Source organism: Sciurus carolinensis, chromosome 12 (assembly GCF_902686445.1).
Source record: "Sciurus carolinensis chromosome 12, mSciCar1.2, whole genome shotgun sequence".
Lineage (NCBI taxonomy): Eukaryota > Metazoa > Chordata > Mammalia > Rodentia > Sciuridae > Sciurus > Sciurus carolinensis.
The window spans coordinates 21,023,427-21,045,868 of NC_062224.1; the positions used below are offsets into that span (position 1 = coordinate 21,023,427).

Genomic DNA, 22,442 nt, shown 5'->3' on the forward strand with positions numbered 1-22,442 from the left:
ATGTGAAAGGCATTTAAAAAATTGAACATCTATATTTTTTAAATTGGCAAACTAGAAATAGAAAGAAACTCTTAACTTTGATAATGCTTACCTCTAGCAAAATTATACCAAGGAGAAACTTGTTCTTTAAGAAGTTCCCTTTAAGGTAAGAATGCTTACTGTGTCGTTGATGTTGTGTAATACAGTACTGAAAGTACCACAAACAAACAAACTAAAAGATATGAGATGGTAAAGATCAGAAGAGATTAAATCATCATTATTTGTAAATGATGTGACTTTTTTATCTTTTTTTTATTGTAAACAAATGGGATACATGTTGTTTCTCTGTACATGGAGTAAAGGCATACCATTTGTGTAATCATAAATTTACATAGGTAATGTTGTTTGATTCATTCTGTTATTTTTTCCCTTCCCCCGAACCCCTCCCACCCCTCTTTTCCCTCTATACAGTCCTTCCTTCCTCCATACATTGCTGCGGGGTTGCAAATTAGTGCAGCCACTCTGGAAAGCAGTATGGAGATTTCTCAGAAAGCTTGGAATGAACCTACCATTTGACCCAGTTATCTCACTGCTCAGCCTTTACCCAAAGGACTTAAAATCAGCATACTACAGAGATACAGTCACATCAATGTTCATAGCTGCTCAATTCACAATAGCCAGATTGTGGAACCAACCTAGATGATGTGACCATTTATGTAGCAAAAAATGAACAGGAAAATATGAGAACAATAAGAAAGTTCAGCAAGGTTGTTGGTTTGCAGATCAAAGAACGAAAATCATTATCATTCCTCTATACCAACAGCACTAATAATAACTAAAAATATATTTTAAATAGCAACAAAATCAGAAATTAATCAATACTGCACAAAGCCTCTATGAAGAAAATTTGAAAATGCTAATGAAGAACAAAATAGATGATCTGAACAAATGAGGAGACATCCCATGCTTTCAAAGAGGATAATAGATTGTAATAAAATTGTCAATTCTCATCAAACTAAGCTGTAAATTTAATGTGTAACCAATTAAAATTCTAGATGGCTTTTTAAGAAACTTAATAGCTTATTTAAGTTTAAGAGGAATAATGAAAGCTGTTAAAAAGAAAAGAGAAGGAGAATTTGCCCAACCAAATGTTAAGACATACTACCCAATTAGGGTGAACATACGAAGCCATGGACCAAAAAAAAAAGAAAACTTAAACACAAAGATGAATATTAAGTAATCTTCTGTATAAAATAGAATAACAGCATTGAGAAGTAATTCACTACATTGGTTCAAATAATAACTGGATCCATCCACAATATCACTGCACACAGGTAAACTCAAGACCTGGGGAAAAAAAGCTAATGGTCGATAACATCAGATAATATTTCTGTGATGATTTATTGAAAAACTTCATAAAACACAAAGGCATTATCCACAAGGCAACATTTTGATTAAATAACATCAGAAATTTTTAAATTCTGTACAAGGGAGGACATTATAGACCAACACTTGAAAGATGAGATTAGATGCTTTTGCAGTGTCTAAAATTGACAGGGAAATATTTCAAATACCCGAAGCTCTGTTGCAGCTGAGAAAAAAATATAGGAATCAGAATAGAAAATGGGAAAAGAATATAAATAAGCAGATTACAGAAAAGTAAACACAACAGGCCCACAAGCATATGAAGAGATCCTCAAGGTCATTAGTAATCAGAGAAATGCAAATTAAAACAATAGTGAGCTATCACTTCACATTCATTAGACTGGCAAAAAATTAGAAAGTTATGTAATGCCAAGAGTTGACAGGAATACAAGGCTACAGAATCCTTGCTGGAGGGTATATAGACATGCAGTCTGTCTAAACAGCAATCTTTTATATTTAGTACATTTACTCATCCCTATGATCCTGAAATCCTGCTCTTAAGTTTATCTTTCAAAGAAATTCTCACACCCAGAAATTTGGGGCATATAATAAAGACAATACAGCAATAGAGAACTGGTTATAGATGTAGCAATATAAGAGTTTAAACACTGAGTTGTGTGAATTAAAAATGAGATATACAGCAATTATGAAAATTATTTGAATGCAGGATAACCCAGTTACAAATGAGATGGAATCCTGGGAGAGAGATTTATTGAAATGTAAGAAGAGTGATTTCCTTTCTTTCACCAGATAACTAGAGGATTCTAGATTCACATTTCAGTGCCTTTTAGCTTAAGTCATCTTTGGGTATCTTCCTCAGTTGGGGCCTCTCATCCTGATAAAATGTTGTTCACACAAACATCCAGTGTCTCTATCATTTAGCTCAAGCCCATAACTACAAAAAGTACAAGAACACAAAGAACACTGTTCTCCCAGGGCCTTAGTACCAAGAGAAAATACTTGGCAAGTCTACCATGACCTCGGTGCTTGTTACGGTTTAGATATGAGGTGTCCCCCAAAAGCTCATGTGTGAGACAAAGCAAGAAGATTTAGAGGTAAAATGATTGGGTCATGAGAGCCTTAACCCAATCAGTAATGTTAATTCCCTGATAGGGATTCATTGAATGGCGACTGTAGGCAGGTCAGGTGTGGCTGGAGGAGGTGGGTCATTGGGGACGTGCCTTTGGGTTATATATTTTGTGAGCTGAGCGTAGTCTCCCTCTGACTCCGGGAGCCATGTTCCTAGATGCTCTCCTCTGCCACAAACTTCCACCATGATGTTCTGCTTCATCTCAGGCCCTTAGAAATGGAGTTGGCCATCTGTGGACTAAGACTGCTAAAACCATAAGCCACCAAATGAACTTTTCTTCCTAAAATTGTTCTTGTCAAGTCTTTTGGGTCACAGTAGCAAAAACTGACCAAAACAGTGCTTGGTACCAGCTTACGTAGTGAATATAGGATGATATCTGGATTATTTCAGGATCACACTAACTTTCCCTTTAGTAGTCTAAAACTTGAATCACAAGTCTTTGAGTGAACAAAGCCAAAGATCTAGATACCGAACAGAATTTGGAAGAATAAGATCAAAATAAAAAGATAATGCTAACAATAAAACTCTTCATCAATATGTAACACTTTTCAGTTATAAAGAACTTTCCAGAAACCATCTGAGAGATATGGTATCTCCATGTTACTGAAAAAATAAAGAGTCCCAGAGGTTAAAAAGACTTATCTGAAACACAACTCCTCTGTATCAAAAAAGGAACTCAAAACTTTGTGTTCAACTTGAAATCTCTTCATCATTCTATGTATAGCAGCTACTTGACTATGTTCAGCAGAAAAAATTTCAGTGTCAACATGCCACAATACTCCATAATTGATTTTTTACACACATATTACAGATAGATTATGTTTGTGTGTATGTGTGTGTGTGTGTGTGTGTGTGTGTGTGTGTGTGTGTCTCTACTGCATGTAAGGCTCCATGCTATGGAATGATGTAGATGCAAAGCACAGGGTATCCTTCTTTAAAAGATAATGGGATGGATTAGACAAAGGGGAATAAAGGGAAAAGAGGGAGGAATAGGACTAGCAAAGACAGTAGAATGAATCGGACATAACTTTCCTAAGTTCATACATGAATACACCACCAGTAAAACTCCACATCATGTACTGAGATCCTAATTAGAATAAGTTATGCTCCATGTATGTATAATATGTCAAAATACACTCTCATGTATATCTAAAAAGAATAAATTAAGAAAAAAAACTTTACATTTTGGTTTTCTATTGTTCTGAAATTTCTATATCCAAAATACCTACTGTGCAATGTGTTGTAGGATACATTTAGCTTTGACATATTTTGTGAAACATTAACTTGTGAATTTTAGCATACTATTCATAGAGTAATATTACTATTCAGGACCCCTTTTAAGGAGTCAAATTCTCACCTCTTAAAATCACTAGTAAAATACATGAGGGAATATCTAACATTCACCATTCAAAAATAAACATGAAAATTAATAAATGCTTTTTTAAAAAATAATGAAAATAAAAACAAGAAAGATAAAATTTATTCATTCACACAAAATGCACTGAGCACTGACTGTTAGATTAACAGTTAGCAATGAAGTAGGGCATAAAATCAATATAGTAATGTGAACTTTCATCAGCCCAATAACCATTACTGAATGCATGGTTCTTTTTACTTTTTTCTGCTCTCCGATATGGCATTATGCCATGGCTGAGGTGTTTAGGTATGGTCAATGTAGTAAGCAGATGGAGATCTTTTAAAAGTTTGCCTTATAAGAGGAAGAGATGGAGTTGTGCACAAATCTAACTGTAGTTAACAGTAGTAACCCAAAAAGAAGATCAGAACACAATATTCCACAGAATTTACACATTACACACAAAAAGTAAGAGAACTGCCCAAAGGAATCAAGACGTGATCTACTGTCCTACACCATACTCCTCAAGCAGTTCCGAAGTAGACAGACTCTGATGAGTTTGCAGATTACTTCAAGTAAAGAGCAGGTTTTGGACCTGCTAATTTAATAACTTGTAGAGGCCACCGTCTAACCGGAAAATGTTAGGTTGTTCTGGCTGCCAGAGCATGTTACACAGTTGCAACACTTCCCTCTTTTATTTCTCAGTTATAACACAAACATACAGTGTCACATAGGACAAAAGAATATCCTGACAACCTATACTGGTGGTGAGACAGTTAATAAAAGAATGTTATGAGTACCAATATAGGACATATAAAATGTGAATGTTTTTTGTTCTTTTACAAAAACCTCTTGAATACAACCATTTCTTTACTGGTCAATTAACTTTTGAAGTCACTATTTACCCCCTTTTCTCCCTCTTACAATTATCACAGTAATTAGGAGACTGTTTTTCTCTTTCAAATTTTTCCATCTCTAATGCTATTTGCTAATATTAAAGCAAAAATAGGAAAAATAACCCCTGAACATTCACCAGAGATACACAATTATCATTAAAAAATAAAGAAAGATAATAGTGATTTCTAAACCTGCCCAACATTAAGCTACGTGATTAGTGAGCAATATAAACACATTCTATAAACTCTGCTCCGCACAATTGAAAATGCCATATTTTAAAATCCTATAATCATTCAGCTCTTTTAAGTTTTCAAAGAATGATTACTACACAGTATTTAATTTAGTCTTTACTAAAGTACTATGCACAAAATATAACTGTCTTATATATATATGTCTTACATATAGCTTAAAAGGACTAAGTAAAATAATGTCAAAAGTAACTGACATACAGGTATTAGGAGATATTTTACATTTACATTTTTATCTGAATCTGTAAAAGTCTTGTAAATGAAGCCTACTCCAAAATTTTGCTTTTTCTTCCAACCATACCTTTATGATTCCTTAAATAGAATCATATAAAGTCAAACTAGTAGTAATATAACCTTAGACTCAAAATCTTTAGCAATTTTGTTTAAAAAGAAAAAAAAACAAAAGATAGGAATAGAACCACAGTAAGGTAAGCAATCTGTCTGGAAGTAATCATCAGAAATTTATATAGCAAAAGGAACCTGTTGGGTGCAGCATAGTCCTGGAGCATACCTAGATCTTGTTGGATGAAAAGTCCTGACTTGTTCAGTTAGATCATTTCTAGGGTTGTGTTTTGCAGTGGGCAAACTTGTAGTATGGTAATGTCTCCCACCAGACAAATAGAAGGCTTTTTTATGTTTACTATAAAATTGAAGAATCCCTGAAATCAGAATTCACCTACTACAATGAAATCCATTACATGTGCAGGTATTTATCATGAGTTCTTTGTACCTCCCCCATGAGACTTGAGCAGATTTGGAAACTGGGAAACTCTAGAGTACTTAAGTCCTTTCTCTTTGAGCCAGAAGTCTTTTGTCTTCTGACATAATCTATAAAACAGTAACAAACTAGCTTTTTAGTTTGCTAGTGAAATCTGGATAGGAATTAGCACCTTTATAAATCAATGATTAATTGTTCTGTCTTCTGGTAAGTAAATTATTTAATCATAAGAAATCAAGTCTACATGTTTAGTAAATCTTGAATACATGTACACAAAATACAGCCATTAACAATAGTGTTGTATAAAACTAATGAATTCTGAAATATAAATCAAAACACACATTTGATATGTTTTAGAAAACAATATTTTAATATGCATGTTTTACAGCAATAAATATGTACCAAATGTTATTAATGATATCTCTGAGCATAAAGATTGTGGGTAATTAGAATTTTTTTCCTTTTGAATGATCATTATTTTCCATAATTTCCAAGTGGATACGTATTTTATAATAAAAAAAATGATGGTTTAAAACTAGAGAATAATTATTTCACTCCTTCAAATTTCTCCAGAGTAAAAAATTTTAAAGTCTTCCAAACTTTTCTCTTCTACCAATCAAATGGTTTCTTCTCATCTTTAATCAACACTTTATTAAGACCCTGCATATGTCAGAATCTATATTTGGGCCCAAAGTGGACCTCTTTCATCTGTTCAAACAAATGTGTATGATACGGGTCAGGGAAGGAAAGTAAATAATTGTTTTTAAAACTAAAAGATAAACCTCTATATCTCAGCAAACCGATTAGAAGTATTTTTTAGCATGGTCTCTTAAAACAAGCAAGGATGAAAATATCAGTGGTATAATCAAAGAAGTTGCTTTATCATCATGATGTCAGACTTCATCCAAACTCTCAACAGGACCTATGTGAACAACCATAACCAGAGTGTAAGTTGATAATGTTGGTATGATTGTAGAATATCTCACACTGTTTAGTTGGCCCATTGGTGACTGAACACAATTCATGATAAATACTCACATTTTCCCCTCAGTGCTGTATGGTGACCCACTGTGCAGACTTAAGAAGCATTTTTGCCCCTTGCACTTCTACAAAACAATTAGCTTTAGTTATATAAGCATATTATCATCAAAAGATATTCTGTTTGTTTAGAAGGCCAAATTTAAGAGGTATTTTTAGCAGTCTTTTTTCTTTAGTGCCATTATGTAATAATAATCTTCCCAAAATATTGCCAGAAATTAATTTAAATCTATTTTCAACTATATAACTACCCAGTTTCAATCACGACTTGATATTCCTGTGGTAACATGATTGGTAAGACCTGATCTCCTCTAAAACATCTAAAAGAATTAGACAGCAGTCTGTCTTAAAGAAAATGTTCTCCTCCCCCACACCACTTTGCAGCAGACATGTCCAGAGAAGCTTGCCAAAACTTTACATAGTACACTCGTCTTCCATCTGTCTGGCTTCTTGTTCTAAGAAGTCTTTTTGGCAATCAGGTCAAATCTTCCTTCAAAAGGTCTGTACATTTTTTATGTTAGAAATAACTCAAATCTGATTTTTAAGAAGAAAAAAATATAAAATGAAATAAGGTCAATTAGGATGGGACATTGACCCTTCATCCACAAATACAATCTTCGTATTTTGGTACTCCTGTGGGTGACACTTTTTCAAAATTAAGTGCATAACATCTTTTAAAATTGCTAAGGTTCAGAGTCTAATAATAGATGATTGTCCCCCTGAAAAATTATTTCAAGTTGGCTGCTCTAGCAGAGGGAACTGACAAATGTTTCATGATGTGGGGTTTTTTTCCTTTGTTGAAATAATTTTGAGCTACAATTTATTTTATCAAACACATCTACAGTGTTTCTTATAGAACCTCTTTGTATACGATCATTTCTGAATGGGGTAAGGTATTTCCTTATCAGGGAACCCAATGCAAACAAAGAAGTCACTTCTACTGACAGTCCTATAAAAGTGAAAATACTTACAGATGAGAAGTTCTAGGGAAATCATATAATATATCCAAAGTTATACTTTTTTTGAGTTGCAAGGGGAAAAAAATAAGGATAAAGCATATTCTGCCAGAGAAAATAAATGTGTAATGTAAATACTATAATCTGTCTTAAAATATATAATAGCTGTCTTGTACCTTCAGAATTACCAGGGATTTAATTAACATGCCATTTATGTTAGTATTTGCAATATCTAAGCAAAGATATATCTTTTATTAATTATGTCTTACATTTAGGTGCACTGCTCTCTCTTTCTCTCTCTAATGGCTTATTCATATAGATATTAAAGTCATATTATACAACTGGTAATCTGTACAGATTTTTTAATTCTGAATATTTTTCTGTACTTTTATATTATATATGAAGTTCTACATGGTAATCTTTCAGAGTGAGATACATAGAGTATGCCAATACTCCTAATGCAGAAATAATAACAGAAAATAAAGACAATAAAAATCTTTCCCATTGATTTCAAAAGGAGTTTTAATTAGATACTCAGATATAAACTACATGTACAGTTTGTCTACTTTGAACCCTAAATTTTCAGTTATCATTTATTGGGTGCTTATTGTGTGTCAGACATTATGCTAGATGCCCTGAAATCATCCTCATTTAAATAATATTTGGTGTTATTCTCCCCAATTTATATTGCAGTTACATATGACTGATATTATTCTCCCTCAATAAAGAAATTTGGGACAAAAATAGGTGAAATGGTTTACCTAAGGAAACAAAGCTAATAAATAAAAAACTGAATATGAATAGATATAAGGATAAGCTGACAGATCAGAAGAACCAAGTTCGAGTTCCTGTTCAAGATCATCAGTTGAGCTTGTGTTTTTCTATCCTCTCCCCTCCATATTCAACTGTAATGACAGAAAATAAGTACAAGAGGTACTAAGTACAATTCTAAAGCTGACCAGGGATTTGACAAAATCACACTGATAATGAGTCAGGGTGGTAGCAGTTAAGCTCAGAATATGCTCAGAAGAAGGAAACTACTCCTCCAACACAGCTTCCAGAAAGATACTAAGCTCAAAGTCAGCAAATATAAAGAGTAGAAGTAGGAACTGAGGCAAACTTCAGAGTAATTAAAAGACTTTGTTGTAAACAGTTGCGTGGGGTGACACATCCACTCCCTTGTATACAATGATGGCATTTATTCCCAAGCTAAAAAAAAAAAAAAACAAAAACAAAAACAAAAACTTTTCTGTACATGAGTTGAAAGAAATGCCTGAGACAAAATTAAGCTTCTAAAATGGTTATTAGAGCTACCAGAGTGTCTTAGAATAAAGGTCTAGGTGGGAGCAGAGACTGCCAACTTTCTTCACAGACATCCTAAAGTAAATGAAGCCTGACAGAGAGATGTACTGAGCAACAAGACCTACCCATATGTCACAAGAATCCATGCCAGCTAGTGATATAAATTAACCTAGTCCTTCAGTCATAAAATGAATGATCAACTAAGGACTGCATTTTAGGAGAACTGATGGCATAGAGGAGAACAGGTAGGAACAAGTCAAAGGACTGAAACTTGAATTAACAGTGATGATTCAGAGAATAGAAGATAACTTCTACAGACCATCCAAAAGGTCAATAATTTGAAAAGACTTCCATGATGATTGTTCTGCAGAAGACCTAAAGCAACTTGTCAAAATTATGGGACTCCAAGAAGAATGTCTCCAGCAAAAATGTGAATTTTCTTCAACAAATAGAATGATTGATTTAAGAAGTTAAATGATTTTAGAAATGAATAAATCATGTGGTTCCTTTTTGTCTCTTTAACATTAAAAGACAGGCAGCAACTCCAAGGACTAGGAAGGAATACACGAAAAGTTCTGATGCAAACATATACAAAATGTAGCATGGTTTTGAGCAAATGATCAAAGAGAGAGATGATCTGCTGAACAGTGAAGTTTGAAACATTCCTAGAGTGTCATGGATTCAATTATCCAAGTTTCAGCTCTTGGAGACAACTAATCGACAAAACACAGAATTTTTTTTTTTTACTATAATCATAGAATATTAATGGTATCATTTTTAATTATCTAAAAATATTGGAATAGATTATAAGAGTAGGAGGGCAAAGGAAGAAAGGTAAAGAATAGACTAAAATTTATAGATATAAATTCAAAGTAACAAAAAAATGAAAATATAGTTAATACAACAGTATGAGGATAGGGAAAGAAAAAAGAATATAAAGTTACATAGATGTCATATTGGAGAAGATAATGATGATTTTATTACCTAAAATCCGTAATTCCAATATTCTAACTTTTGTACTCATGAGAGATACTCCTTCCTATATATTTCTTTTCTATTATGGACAGTCAGCCCCCTCAAAATTCATGTCACAGACCTTTGTGGTCTCTTTCTGGCTCTTCCAATCTCACTTCTTGCCTGCAATTCTTCAGGCAGCCCCTTGACATCTTAGAACGCACCATAAAAAGCAACTAAGTGTGTGTCAGGAAAGGCCAAATGACAGAACCTGCCAGATGCCAGTCTGGAAGAGGTCAAGGACCTGTAGGATGTCACCTTAAACATGCAGATAAGAAAAGGAATTTCTTTGCCAGGTGTTTGCTTACTGTGTCTCATCTTTTATCTTTTTGATAATTGTGTCTGTAAAGCATTTCAGTTTGCAGGTTTAAGCCTGGGAGCATGAAAAGTTCCAAATTGATTTTTGCAAGGAATTTGGGATTTTCAGTTTCTACTTCCCTTACATTTCAAATATCCCAATGTATCCATTCACATTCAAGGATGGAACATTTAGAAAGAGCTTATTCTTTGACTGAAATCTCATCAGAGAAGCTGGAAAACCCAAATTCCCAGAATTAAGGGACACAATAGACAGGAAAGCCAAGACTGAAAGAAGAAGGAAAAAGAGAAAGGAAAAAGGAAAATAAAACAAGAACACTACAATAAATCGAGATATCACTAGAATGTGGTCCTGAGGAGGTCCTCCGAAAGGGTGGTGGACCTCAATTTGGGCCCTGGGTCCTTGACATCGTGACAGAAAAATATTTAAGGATGGTTCAAAATGATGCACAGAATGAATTTATTGAGAGAAAGAAATACACACTCGGAGATGGGGGACAGTGCAGGCATTGGAGAAAGACTCACTAGCTACATCTTAGCTAGGGATATTTATACATATAAGATCGATAGTATAGAGACATGATCTAAGTGTTTTTAGTTCTCCTTTGGGTGGTCACTGGGCATGTTGAACATTACTTCGATGGGGGTCATTTACTGACATGTTGACCATTACCAGGACTGAGAGGTGGGTCATTTTTACCTTCGTGTTTTTATGTGTTCTGCTTTGTGAATTTAAACAGTATTACTTTGGTGGACCTGTGGATAAGGTTCAACAATTGATTTAATAGTGCTGTTTGTGATAAAAAGAATTGGAAAAGTGACTTTTGAACCTGGGCTTTAAATGCATGGGAAAGTGGACATTTAATCCACAGTCATGCTCGTATGTTGTTGTACCTGTCTTCTTTCTACCTATACTTATGTCTTCCATCCTACCTCATATCCAAAGGGAAAAAATATGAAAATATATTCACAATTTACATTTAAATATAAATTAATATTCCATTGATTCGTCAAATTTTCTAGTTCTCATTCATTTGATTTTATATACACAAGGATCGTACATGCTAAATAAATAAAATGAATGTTACAAATTCAATTATATATAGGTGTACATGTACACATAAGTACATGTGTAGACACATATATATATAAATACACCCACACATACATGCAGAACCCTTGAAATAAGAATGACCTCAGAATAGTATATTATGTTTGTGATGTGTCATATATGTTCCTTGATACACCAGTGGCTTTCAAACAGGCAGTTTTGCCCCAGGGTATATTTGGCAATGTCTATAGACACATTTGGTTATCACACTGAGGGAAGGGGTCATTGCCACTGATATCTAGTGGGTAGAGGCCAGAGGTACTGCAAAATATTAAAAAATGAACAAGATATCCCCATTAAAAAGGATGATCTGGCCCAAAATGTCAGTAGTTCCAAGGATAAGAAATCCTGCTCTACTCAGTGATCTGAGACATAAAATAAGAGGAAAAAGAAAAAAATTTCCATTTCCACCACAAGTCTGTAACCAAAACTAGTTACATTGCTGCAAAATACTTTTTTACTTCCAATCTGAAACCTTTAAGCACTTTAGAAAGAGAAGACATATCTACTGCCTCCTATTCTTAGTCTATCAGTGGTCTTTCATTCTCACTATCCTCAGCATTTTCCCACAGTATGAGTTAAATACTTTGCCAGATGGAATGAGGAAGATTTTTTAATCCCTACCTAACCTATTCTGAAAAACAAAAGTTTCTGAAATACAAATGGTCAACAAATACATGAAAAATGTTCAACATCTCTAGCACTTAGAGAAATGTAAATTAAAACTACTCTGAGATTCTATCTCACTCCAGTCAGAATAGCAATTATCAAGCATACATATAACAGTAAATGTTGGTAAGGATGTGGGGAAAAGGTACACTCATACATTGCTGTGGGATTGCAAATTGGTGCAACCACTATAGACAGCAACGTGGAGATTCCTCAAAAAACTAGGAGTGGAACCACCATTTGACCCAGTTATACCACTCCTTGATATATATCCAAAGGACTTAAAATCAGTATACCACAGTGACACAGCCACATCAATGTTTATAGTAGCTCAATTCACAATAGCTAAGCTATGGAACCAACCTTGGTACTTCAACAGATGAATAGATAAAGAAAATGTGGCATACGTATATAATGGAATATTACTTAGCCATAAAAAAGAATGACTTTATGACTTTTGCTAGTAAATGGATAGATCTGGAGACTATTATGCTAAGTGAAATAAGCCAGTCCCAAAAAACCAAAGGTTGGATTTTTTTTTTTTTTTTGATATGTGGAAGGTAACCCACAATAAGGGGTTGGGAAGGGGAAGAATAGAAATTCAGTGGATTTGACAAAAGGGAATGAAGGGAAGAGAGGTGGGACAGGAATAGGAAAGACAGTGGAATGAATCAGACAAAATTTTCCTATGTACATATATGAATACACAGTGAATGTCCACATCATGTACAATCATAAGACTAGAATCCTAATTAGAATAAGATACACTTCATGCTTGTATAAATATGTCAAAATATACTCTACTGTCATGTATAATAACTAAAAGTAAATAAAAATAAATTTAAAAATTAAAGTTTGTATAGTTTCTAGCCCAATATTTTGTGTATTTCACATACATTAAAAAGAAAATGTAAACTGGGCACATGACTGTAATCCCAGCTATGTGGGAGCTGAGGTAGGAGGATTACAAGTTCAAGGATGGGCTAGGCAATTTAATGAGACCCTGTCTCAAAATAAAAATTAAAAATGGCTGGAAGTGCATGTCTATAATCCCAGTCACTTGGGAGGCTGAGGCAGGAGAACTGCAGATTCAAGGTCAGCCCTAGCAACTTAGCAAGGCCCCATGCAACTTAAATAAACACTGTCTCAAAATTAAAAAGGTCTTGTGATGTAGCTCAGTAGTTAAAGTGCCCCTGGGCTCATGCCCAGTACCCAAAAAAGGGGGTGGTGCTGCAAATGTAGTTTGGTGGTAGAGGGCTTGCTCAGCATGTATAAGACCCTGGGTTCAATCCCCAGTATCAAAAGAAAAAAAAAAAAAAAAAAGGTCTGGTCATATGTTTTAATGTAGCTCATCTTTTTTATTTATTTATTTTTTTTTTGTGGTTCTAGGGATTGAACCCAGGACCTTGTGCATGCAAGGCAAGCACTTTACCAACTGAGCTATATCCCCAGCCCGTAACTCATCTTTTTAAACAAAATTATTATGAAAGCTAGCAATGTAATACACATACTACATTTCAGGTTTCCATCTGTACATACTTTGCTGCATCTTGGATAAGTTATAGATAATAATAGAATTTTACAGTTGAAAACTCAGAATTTATTTTCCCACTTCCTAACATCATATTTCATCAAATATAAGATGCCACTAACTCATAAGATGCACTGTGATATTATGTACCACTAAAAGAAATAAAGCCAATTGAAAATGACATGCCATCCATTATAAGACATACTTCAACATGAGAGACATCAAAATATAAGAAAGCACATCTTAGAATTGAAAAAATACATTTTTCTTTACTATCGTGCCTGTTCCCCTTTCCCAGATAAAAGTCATGTGTAATGTTATTCCATACAAGTACTTCCAATAGTGATGTAACAAGGCATACACATTGGAGAGAACACAAAAATGGTGAGAAAATGAGGCTAAAGCAATCCCAACACCTTATGTAACTCTAGGGTTTCTTGAGTTATGTGGGCACTGGATACTTTGCTAATTCAGCAGACTAAGAAAAATATTCTACATTGTCATCTTTCAGTTAACATGTTTTACATGGAGGAAGTTACAACAATAAAAATTAACTGAATCTCAATTAACTAGAGGTATTAGTAACTAATGTAAATGCATGTGAAAGAAAGAGATTCTTCTTGGACAAAAAGATAGGTAACAGAGTTTTACTTTGGAAAAATAAATTTTCCAATCTTGGGGTTGGATCACAATTAAGTTAATCTGTATTTTCTGTAAACTCTACCTATAACGAAGGTAATGAAGCTAGATGCAACCTGTGATTGTTTTGACGTGCTATAACGTTCTTAGGTCTAACAAAGAAATTCAGTCCTGGTTGCTATACTAGACTTGGCATTGAAGGAAAGAAGGGGGAAGGAAAAAAAATTCTGAAAGACTTTTAAGCAAGAGGATTTATCTTTTAAACTGAAGAAGTATTTCATGAAATAGCCATTTACCTAAATATTTTTACAGAAAAAAATTTTTCCTATAGGAAAAAAGATTTGTTGAATGAGCAAATGCCTGGCCAAGGTGGAAATTGCACATAGAAATGAATTGTTACTAAAAGCAGCAAAGCAGATAAGGCTAAAAGACCAGCAAAACAAGTCCCACTAATGCATAAGTGCTGGGAAACAGTTTAATAATGCTGTTGGCTGAACTCTCCAAAGCATAGCCCCAGTACCAGTGAAACGTCTATTTGCACATAATAACCATCAAGCTGCCAAAGTTATCAAAATCCCAATGTGTGTTATTAGTAATTTGGCTTAAATAACCCTTCAAACATCAAACCAGAACTGAAAAGAAAGTAGATAAGGCCTTAATGCTACTGTACTAACCAAGAGCAAAATAACATTAACAACATACTTCTTGACATCCCAGTATATGGAAATAAAATCACAAAATGCAGTATATACTGAATTCAATAGCACTCTAAAGACTGCAAAAGGCCTTAAAACCTGGACAGTGTTATAGCAAACCACTGTCTTTCTCAAGTTGAAAGTACTGACTTATCCAGAAGTTTAGGCTGTAAAGTCAATCTACTTAGGGCATCAATTCGCTTTCTAGAGAGTAGGTATACACTCTTTATTTAGCAGTTTTAGAAATCCCACATCAGCTTCCAAATTCATATTCTACAAAATGGCAAGATAATCCTTTGCTGTTGCTGCACCACAATAAATGGTTCTTTTTGAAATTTTAAAGTCAACAAGAAAGAAAAAATGATAATAATAAAGCCAACAAGAGAGGCAAATTGAAAATGGATTGTTTTTAAAAGTAAGGCATTCCAAAATAGCCAAACATTGATCATCTTCAACAAATTCACAGAGGTATACTGGTTTATAATAATATCTGTGAACAATCTAAAAAACTCAAATTGAGTTTAAAGAAATTTCAGGTGGTCTTTCAAAATCTAGAAACTCAGTTCAGGTTTATTCTTATTTTGAAATGGAGTTCTCATTTTCATTAGTTTATATACTTAACTCAGTATACATTGATTGGGTTTTCTGTGAGTATTCTATGAGAAGGTGAGCATTATAAAGCCAAACTGCCGATCTGACATTCCTCCTCCATCAAGATCATTTTAACAATGTACTGGATTTACATGAATTAGCCCTGTTTCCAAAACTGCTTGTTGATCATTTGTACTGGGCACTTAAGAACTTATAGAACAGAGTTAAAAGGTAAGTGAAGATGATCAATCCCGTTTCCACATTTTAATTATGCAGACACTGATTTCCAAACAGATAATACAGACAGTCAGAGACAAAAAGGGAACTTGAGGCAATATTGTCACTCAACTCTAATATTATTCTCGCTATACAATATATCTGATTGTATAACCCACCAAAAAAGAATAAGTATATATTACTTATTTAGGCCAAATATGTTCATTGACTACAACTAATACCATATTTTTAATGAGAAAGGTGAAAACAAGATTGAGAATCAAAAGGTATAAAGCACCATATTATAATGGAAAAATTAGAGTTTTTATAGCTAGACAGATATAAATTTGATTTCGATTCCATGATTTACTAGCTGTGTTAACTTGAGCAGATTGCTCAACTTTTCTGAGGTTTTAACTACCTGAGAGATCTATGAATTAAAGGCAGTGGTATCGGTAAAACATCTGTCATTAAGTAGGTGCTCTATGGATATTGCTTCCCATTAATTCTAACCTGACATAAAAGAGCTCTGCCACTTCTAGCTAATTCTTTTAGCTCTTTGGATCTTGGTTTTCTCAGCTACAAAATGAAAAGACAGAACCCAACAAATTCACAATTCCTTTCAGCTCACCAAGAAAGAAGTCATTCCCAAAGGAATTCAACTTTCATTTAAATTCAACAAACACTGAAGTATCTTCTACCCATATGAGGCACTGTAACAATTCCAATCACCGCAAGAAAGAGACTTATGAATTCGGCAAAATGGAATCCAACTCTGTAGCACTTTAAGTTCCAAAAAGAAAAATTAGTATGCAAACCAAAGAACTCTAACCTCAAGAAAAACTCTACAAGGACATCACAAATTTAATGTCATAAATAAATATTTTAGAGAACACCTTGAATTATTACTTTCTCTTTTTTGATAGGACAGAAAATGAAATGTGAAATGTTTATACTGTCAGTCTATAACAACAGACTCAAGAAACATTTAATTAAGAGAAATTAGTGCCACACTTTTGATAGGAGAAAAGGAATGAGCAATAGACTTCTCTTCCTATGTTTGTCTTATTCAAGGTTTAAAATTTTAAGATATTTGTGTCATTCTGAAAGAGATGGGAATAAAATTTATTCCAAGTGACTTTTATAGTGAATAACAGTAATATAAAAAAGGTAGTAGACCATGTTCTTCACATTACTTTTGAACTTCATGTTTTTGTATTTACATTTAAAAAAAAAATAAAATATAATATGATTGAAATGCCTGAAGCTTATAGACAAGATCTGGGGAAATATTAGCTGATCTTAAATGGAAGTATTAACAACAATATTTTGTCTCCTTTTCTCTTCCGTAAGTAAATCATCATCAGTGGATTTTTTTCATTACAGATAAGACTTTTTGCAAATAACATTTTACATGTTCAAAATACTATTTAAAATCATGATTAGGAGTCCTACATCAGTTTTCCAAAAATTCACTTCAGGTTTATCCTCTTACTTTACCTATTAATATTCACTTATATCGTAGAACTTTAGAATACATGTCTTACAATATCAACAACAAAAAACAACCTTTCCTCTAGTCAGTATGAATAGACAGGAAAAGCCCATTTAAGTATTATCTCAAATATGTAAAATACACGATATAATCCTTTTTTGAAATCAACATCTATGTTCTATGGGCTATTTTTTTTTTGGTCCTAAAAGATGATAGAGAATAAAGCATATCCCCAACATAGGTTTTGTGCAGAGGTCTAGAAAGCCACAGAAATATGCTTCAGGTATACATTTACCAAGCATAGGGTAAACCAAAGGCAAAAGGCCTATGTATGCTGTTGCTACAAACTTGATATGTGATTTTCTTTTCACTTTACCTTTCCATTGTTTCTTCATGAAACAACAGGTGGCAATTATATGATCCCTTTAAGGTTTCTTCTAGTTAAAATCTGTACATATTTTCAATACAGTATTTGAAAGGCAGGACAGGAGCCCTTATTCTGCAGTTTGTGAAACTGTCAAGACCAGCCAGCTTCTGTAGACAGTTAGACACTAAATAGCCTGGCTCTGAGCCTTGGCTGATGGCCACTGGTGGCTAAGGAAGTACTTAAAGAGAAAACTGTTTTCTCAGTATAGTAACAACAACAACAACAACAACAACAACAAAGTGTAGGGTGCAGGTGAATTCTCCCCTCAGACCCTTTGTGTTAGTCAGTCTTTCACCTTGGCTGGCAGGAGGCACTGAGTTCATCTAGACAATCTATGCTTTCCATCCTTAAGAGAAACAATTCTGAAAATGAATGGTTTTCATCCCCATTCTTCACATCTGACCCTTGAAAGTACACTTATTTTTATGCAGTAGATATAATGTATGCAATGCTTCAAGACCATCTTCATAAAATAGAGTTAACCATAGTGATTTAAAGTATAAAGTGAAATTTAAATCCTGGCTCTACTATTTAACTGCTGTGCAGTCTTAGGTGAGAAGTTTAATGCCTTTGCTTCAAATTTCTTTTCTGTAAAACAGAGAAAATAATAAAACCTAACTCATAGGATCATGGTGAGAATCGATCAAGATAGTGCCTGCAAAATAACACAGAGTCTGATATATAGTGAATGTTGGAATAGAATAGGACAGATGGATAGACAGACAGAAAAGCATATATAGATAGGTAGATCTGGGAATCCCTGAAATGGCCCATTTAAAGACCATAAACAGTTTACTGGAAGTGAATTGCATCTGCTGATCTTCCTTCTTCTGAGCATACAATATGGCAAAGATTCAAAGCTGGGCTCAGCTCTTACTAATAGGATCCTGCAGGAATCAAGAGGAAATGAGATTATCCTGAAAGTGAGTTACTGCTTTAAGATAGAATCTTTAAAAGACTCATGAACATGAACACACACACACACACACACACACACACACACACACACACAATAAAGTCATAAGGAATCAATGAAAGGGGGTTGTTTTTCAATTATGTCTTCTCAAGTGTCACCAGCATTAAAAGCTACAGAATTTTATAACTCTGCGAATCCCTAGAGACTATCTAGTTCAACTCTCGCACTTTGAAAAGTAGCTGAGGCCCAGAGAGGTTAATCACCTTGTTTGAGGCCATTCAGCAATAAATGGCAATGCCAAGACAAGTCTTCTCATTTTCTTCAATTACCCACCCAGTACTTGACCTAATATCTTTCAGCAGGTCAGCAATCCATCCTTGCTGTGTCAGACAAATAAAAAAAAATATCCAAACAATTTTTTCTCCCTTCTCCCCAGGTTTCCCAAAGGTAGAGAAGCAACCTCAGCCCCTCAAGACTTTCTTTCCAGAGCCTCCCATCTTGGGAACTGGGGAGGAGCCCAGAGAATCTGCTTCTCTCCCCCAAACCCTCTCTAGAGTTTCTGCTCCTTCCTTGCATTCATAGAGGCTGCTTCTACAAGTTCTCACCACAAAGGTCAGCAGTTCTCAGGACTGAAGTTAAAACCTGCTAATTTTCAAATTCTCAGCTCATACTGTGCCTCCAGACAGTAAATATAGAACTGTTTTAAGTTTCCTCTCAGCTTCCTCAGTGAATCTGGTTAGAGCTGACTCCTCCATCCCTAATATAATGCAGTTAGATTCATTTATAAAGTGTGTGGAGAGTATGAAGGGCTCTAAGGACCCTTAGGTATGCCTAACACAAGGAACAAGAGAAAGAAGGCACCAGGAAGGGAAGATGGATTGGGAAGAAGGGGAAGATGGGTAGAAGGAGTACACTGACTAAATTGTCAAATGAGGATCCTGGAAACAGCTCGGCTGCTGAGAGTGACTCACTGCTGAGTCGCCAGAACTACCCAGGGGATAGCACAGGTTTAATTATACGCTCTGGTAACTGACTGACAACAGGCTGGTCCCCTAAACTGTACACGCAGAAAACAGAGGCAAACCCAAAGTGGCAGACACAGGAACTCTCTCTACCTCCAGCTCTGCCTGCCGGGTGCACCCCACACTCGGCAAATTTTGCAGCACTACTCCTAATGGGGAACTCCCCTCCTTGCAATCCTGAAAGTTGGAGGGAAGCATACAGCTGCTGAGGAGCCTCTCAGCTCTACCAAGTGCTTCCCCTTCCCTGGCTGCTTCCAGGGAAACTGATTAGAGATGAAGGCTTTCCCTGGGTACTTGAAACTGACAGAAGTAGGGGCTTCTCACCACTGAACACATGAACCCTCCTGGGGCATCCTTCAGCCCATGTCTCTGCTCTGACGGTAGGAAACCTAAGTGTCACAGAGAACTAAGTGTTCTTCCCCCACGCACGCGCCCACCCTCCAAACGGAAGGACGACTTTGCTTTTGCCCTTTTCTCCTCTCCCTACCTGAATTCTGGGACCAGGTTAGGCTGCAACCCATAGAAGGCAGCGGAAAGAGTAACCAGCCATCCAGGTTTGTAACTCCCGTTCTCGCACTCCAGATAAGGCGGAGACCACTTGACATGGCTCTTGTCCCCGCCAAGTCCGTCCCTGCGCCGCCAGCTATGGCCCAGGCCCCGGGGTCCCTGATTGGAACCTCGGCGGTGTAAGTGGGGCCTCCACTTGCGCCGGAGGCCGTGGAACCACTCGGTCTCCAGAGTGGCGTTGGCCAGGTGGTGTGCGGAAGAGGACAGGTCCTGGAGCAGGATGCGACTCTCTTCGCGTGTGGCCTGGAGGAAGACTTGAGGGGCCGGCGCGGACAGCGACTCGGTGCTGAAGGTGATGGCCGCCCGAGAGATGCTGGGCTCACCCTCCAAGAGGCTCCGTACCAGCGCCTGGTACCACTCCAGGTCATCCTGCAAGTTCTGCTCCCGAGACTTATTGCTCTGCAGCATCATGTTGAGGAAGTTGGTGGCGTGTGTCAGCGTGTCCAGCGCCCCGTGCAAGGAGGGATGGGAACTGGCTAGGGCTGGCGACTTCCCCGGCAGGCCTGCCAACTCGTAGCGGCCGGAACAGTTGGCTTGCTTCAGCTGGTGGGAGTCCCCGGTGTAGAGGTAAGAGGCCACGTCCATGGGCACCTCCTCGGCGAGTTTCTGCGCCAAGATGGTGCCGTCGGTGGAGCGGCTCCAGGGAGCCGAGGGGTCCGAGGCAGAGACTCGAGCCAGTTGCTGCGCGTGCTGCTTCCCCCTCAGGGTCTTCTCTCGAGGGGAATCCGGCCGTCCCGGAGGGTCGCGGCTGGCGCTTACAGCTCCCAGTCCCAGATGAGCGAGCAGGAGGCAGAGGAGTAAGGGGTGAGCCATGGCCCCCATCAGTCTCGCAGAGAGGAAAGGAGGTAACGGGAGGAGTCACTTTTTAAATGTTGGTCCTCAATTTATCAACAGTAAGACTTTCATTAGGGGTCTTCCCTCTTCTCCAGACGGCACCCAGTCCAAAACGACTTTAAAATACAAATGTTTCGAAATTGGCCCAGCTGGCTCAACTGCGGTTACAGGAAATCAAATCACCTGTGGCAGTGCTGGCTGCACCCGCTCACAATGGGTCGGCTCGGGATTACGCACCTCGCAGCCTTGAGCAGAACAGGTTACATCCCCTCGCGCTCCCGGCGGCTATAGTTAGCCTGCTTACGTCTTTCTGCTCAGCCGCTTCCACCGCGGCTCTCATTGAGGTGTGTTCAAGAGCTGCTGCTGTTGCCGCGGTCGCTGCTGCTGCTGCTGCCACCGCGGCCGCCGAAGACGCTGCTCCATCATCTCACCCGTGGCAGGTCGTTCCCGCCTCCCAGTTCTGGCTCCTCCCGACCTCCTCGCCCCGAGGCACCGAGCGCGCACACAGAACCGCACAGCGAGCGTAGGAGAGAGTCCTAGGGAGCGAAGATTTCTTTTAAGACCTGCCTGTTTCTCTGGAGTAGGGAGGGCCAGGCAGCTGATTAATTGGAGCCTTTAGGTTTGGCCACAAACCACACTGCCGCCTCTCCCTGCTCTCGGGAGGAAAGCCAGTTTAAAGAGGCAGCTTGGCCGCAACCAAACCCTTGTAGGGCGGCTTCAAACCGTCTTGCTCCCTGTTTGGTCGGCTCCTCTGTCAATCAGCTGACTGCCATTTGTTGGGCTAGGGCGGGAGCTGTCCAGTGCTGAACCCGAGGCGGCACAGAGGAGGCGGAGGAGCAGGCGGGGGCGCGGGAGGCAGCCGCGCTGAGACTCCTTTCACCCACACGCGTCCACGGATGACTCGGAAACCTGCAGGGGTGGGACAGGGACGGGTGGGCGGGAGTGAGGGAGAAGCAGAGCTTCGGGCGGCTCAGAGGAAGGAAACTTGGACGTACTGAGGAGGAGGGTGTTGGTGTCTTCAATTCTTAGTTAAATCAGCCTTTTCTTTTGCCTGGAAAAGAGGGAGAAAGGAGTCGTTTTCGTTTCTGACTGAAACTGGAGGGGAGGGACGTAGGATGGAGACGTGTCCTCTCGAGCATCTGCTCATTTTTAGGCAAATTATCAAATCCTCTTCCTTGTTGTCGGTTGAAGAAATGATTAAAACCTACTTGCTGAAGCTGCTCTCAGCTTTGAGAGAGTAATGGAGACATCTACTGGCTGAGCTTTAAGAAAAAAAAAAAATGCTATACATAAGATATCTCTTCTTGGGATCTAGAATTGGGGAACCTGTGAAAAATGTAAGAGCATAAAGATATATAAGGGAGAGAATAAGTCAAAGGGGCACAACTTG

The 22,442-nt window shown here is 37.2% G+C and overlaps 1 protein-coding gene across 1 annotated transcript in view; it reads right to left on the minus strand.

Moving 5' to 3' along the window:
* The window catches only part of Gpr158 (G protein-coupled receptor 158), a 465,699-nt gene extending 444,000 nt beyond the window's left edge, over nucleotides 1-21,699 (minus strand). Inside the window, exon 1 of the mRNA XM_047521161.1 lies at nucleotides 20,139-21,699. Within this exon, the coding sequence (XP_047377117.1) occupies nucleotides 20,139-21,040 (902 nt within the window). The 5' untranslated portion in view covers nucleotides 21,041-21,699. The remainder of the gene's footprint in view (nucleotides 1-20,138) is intronic.
* Nucleotides 21,700-22,442: the final 743 nt, after the last annotated feature.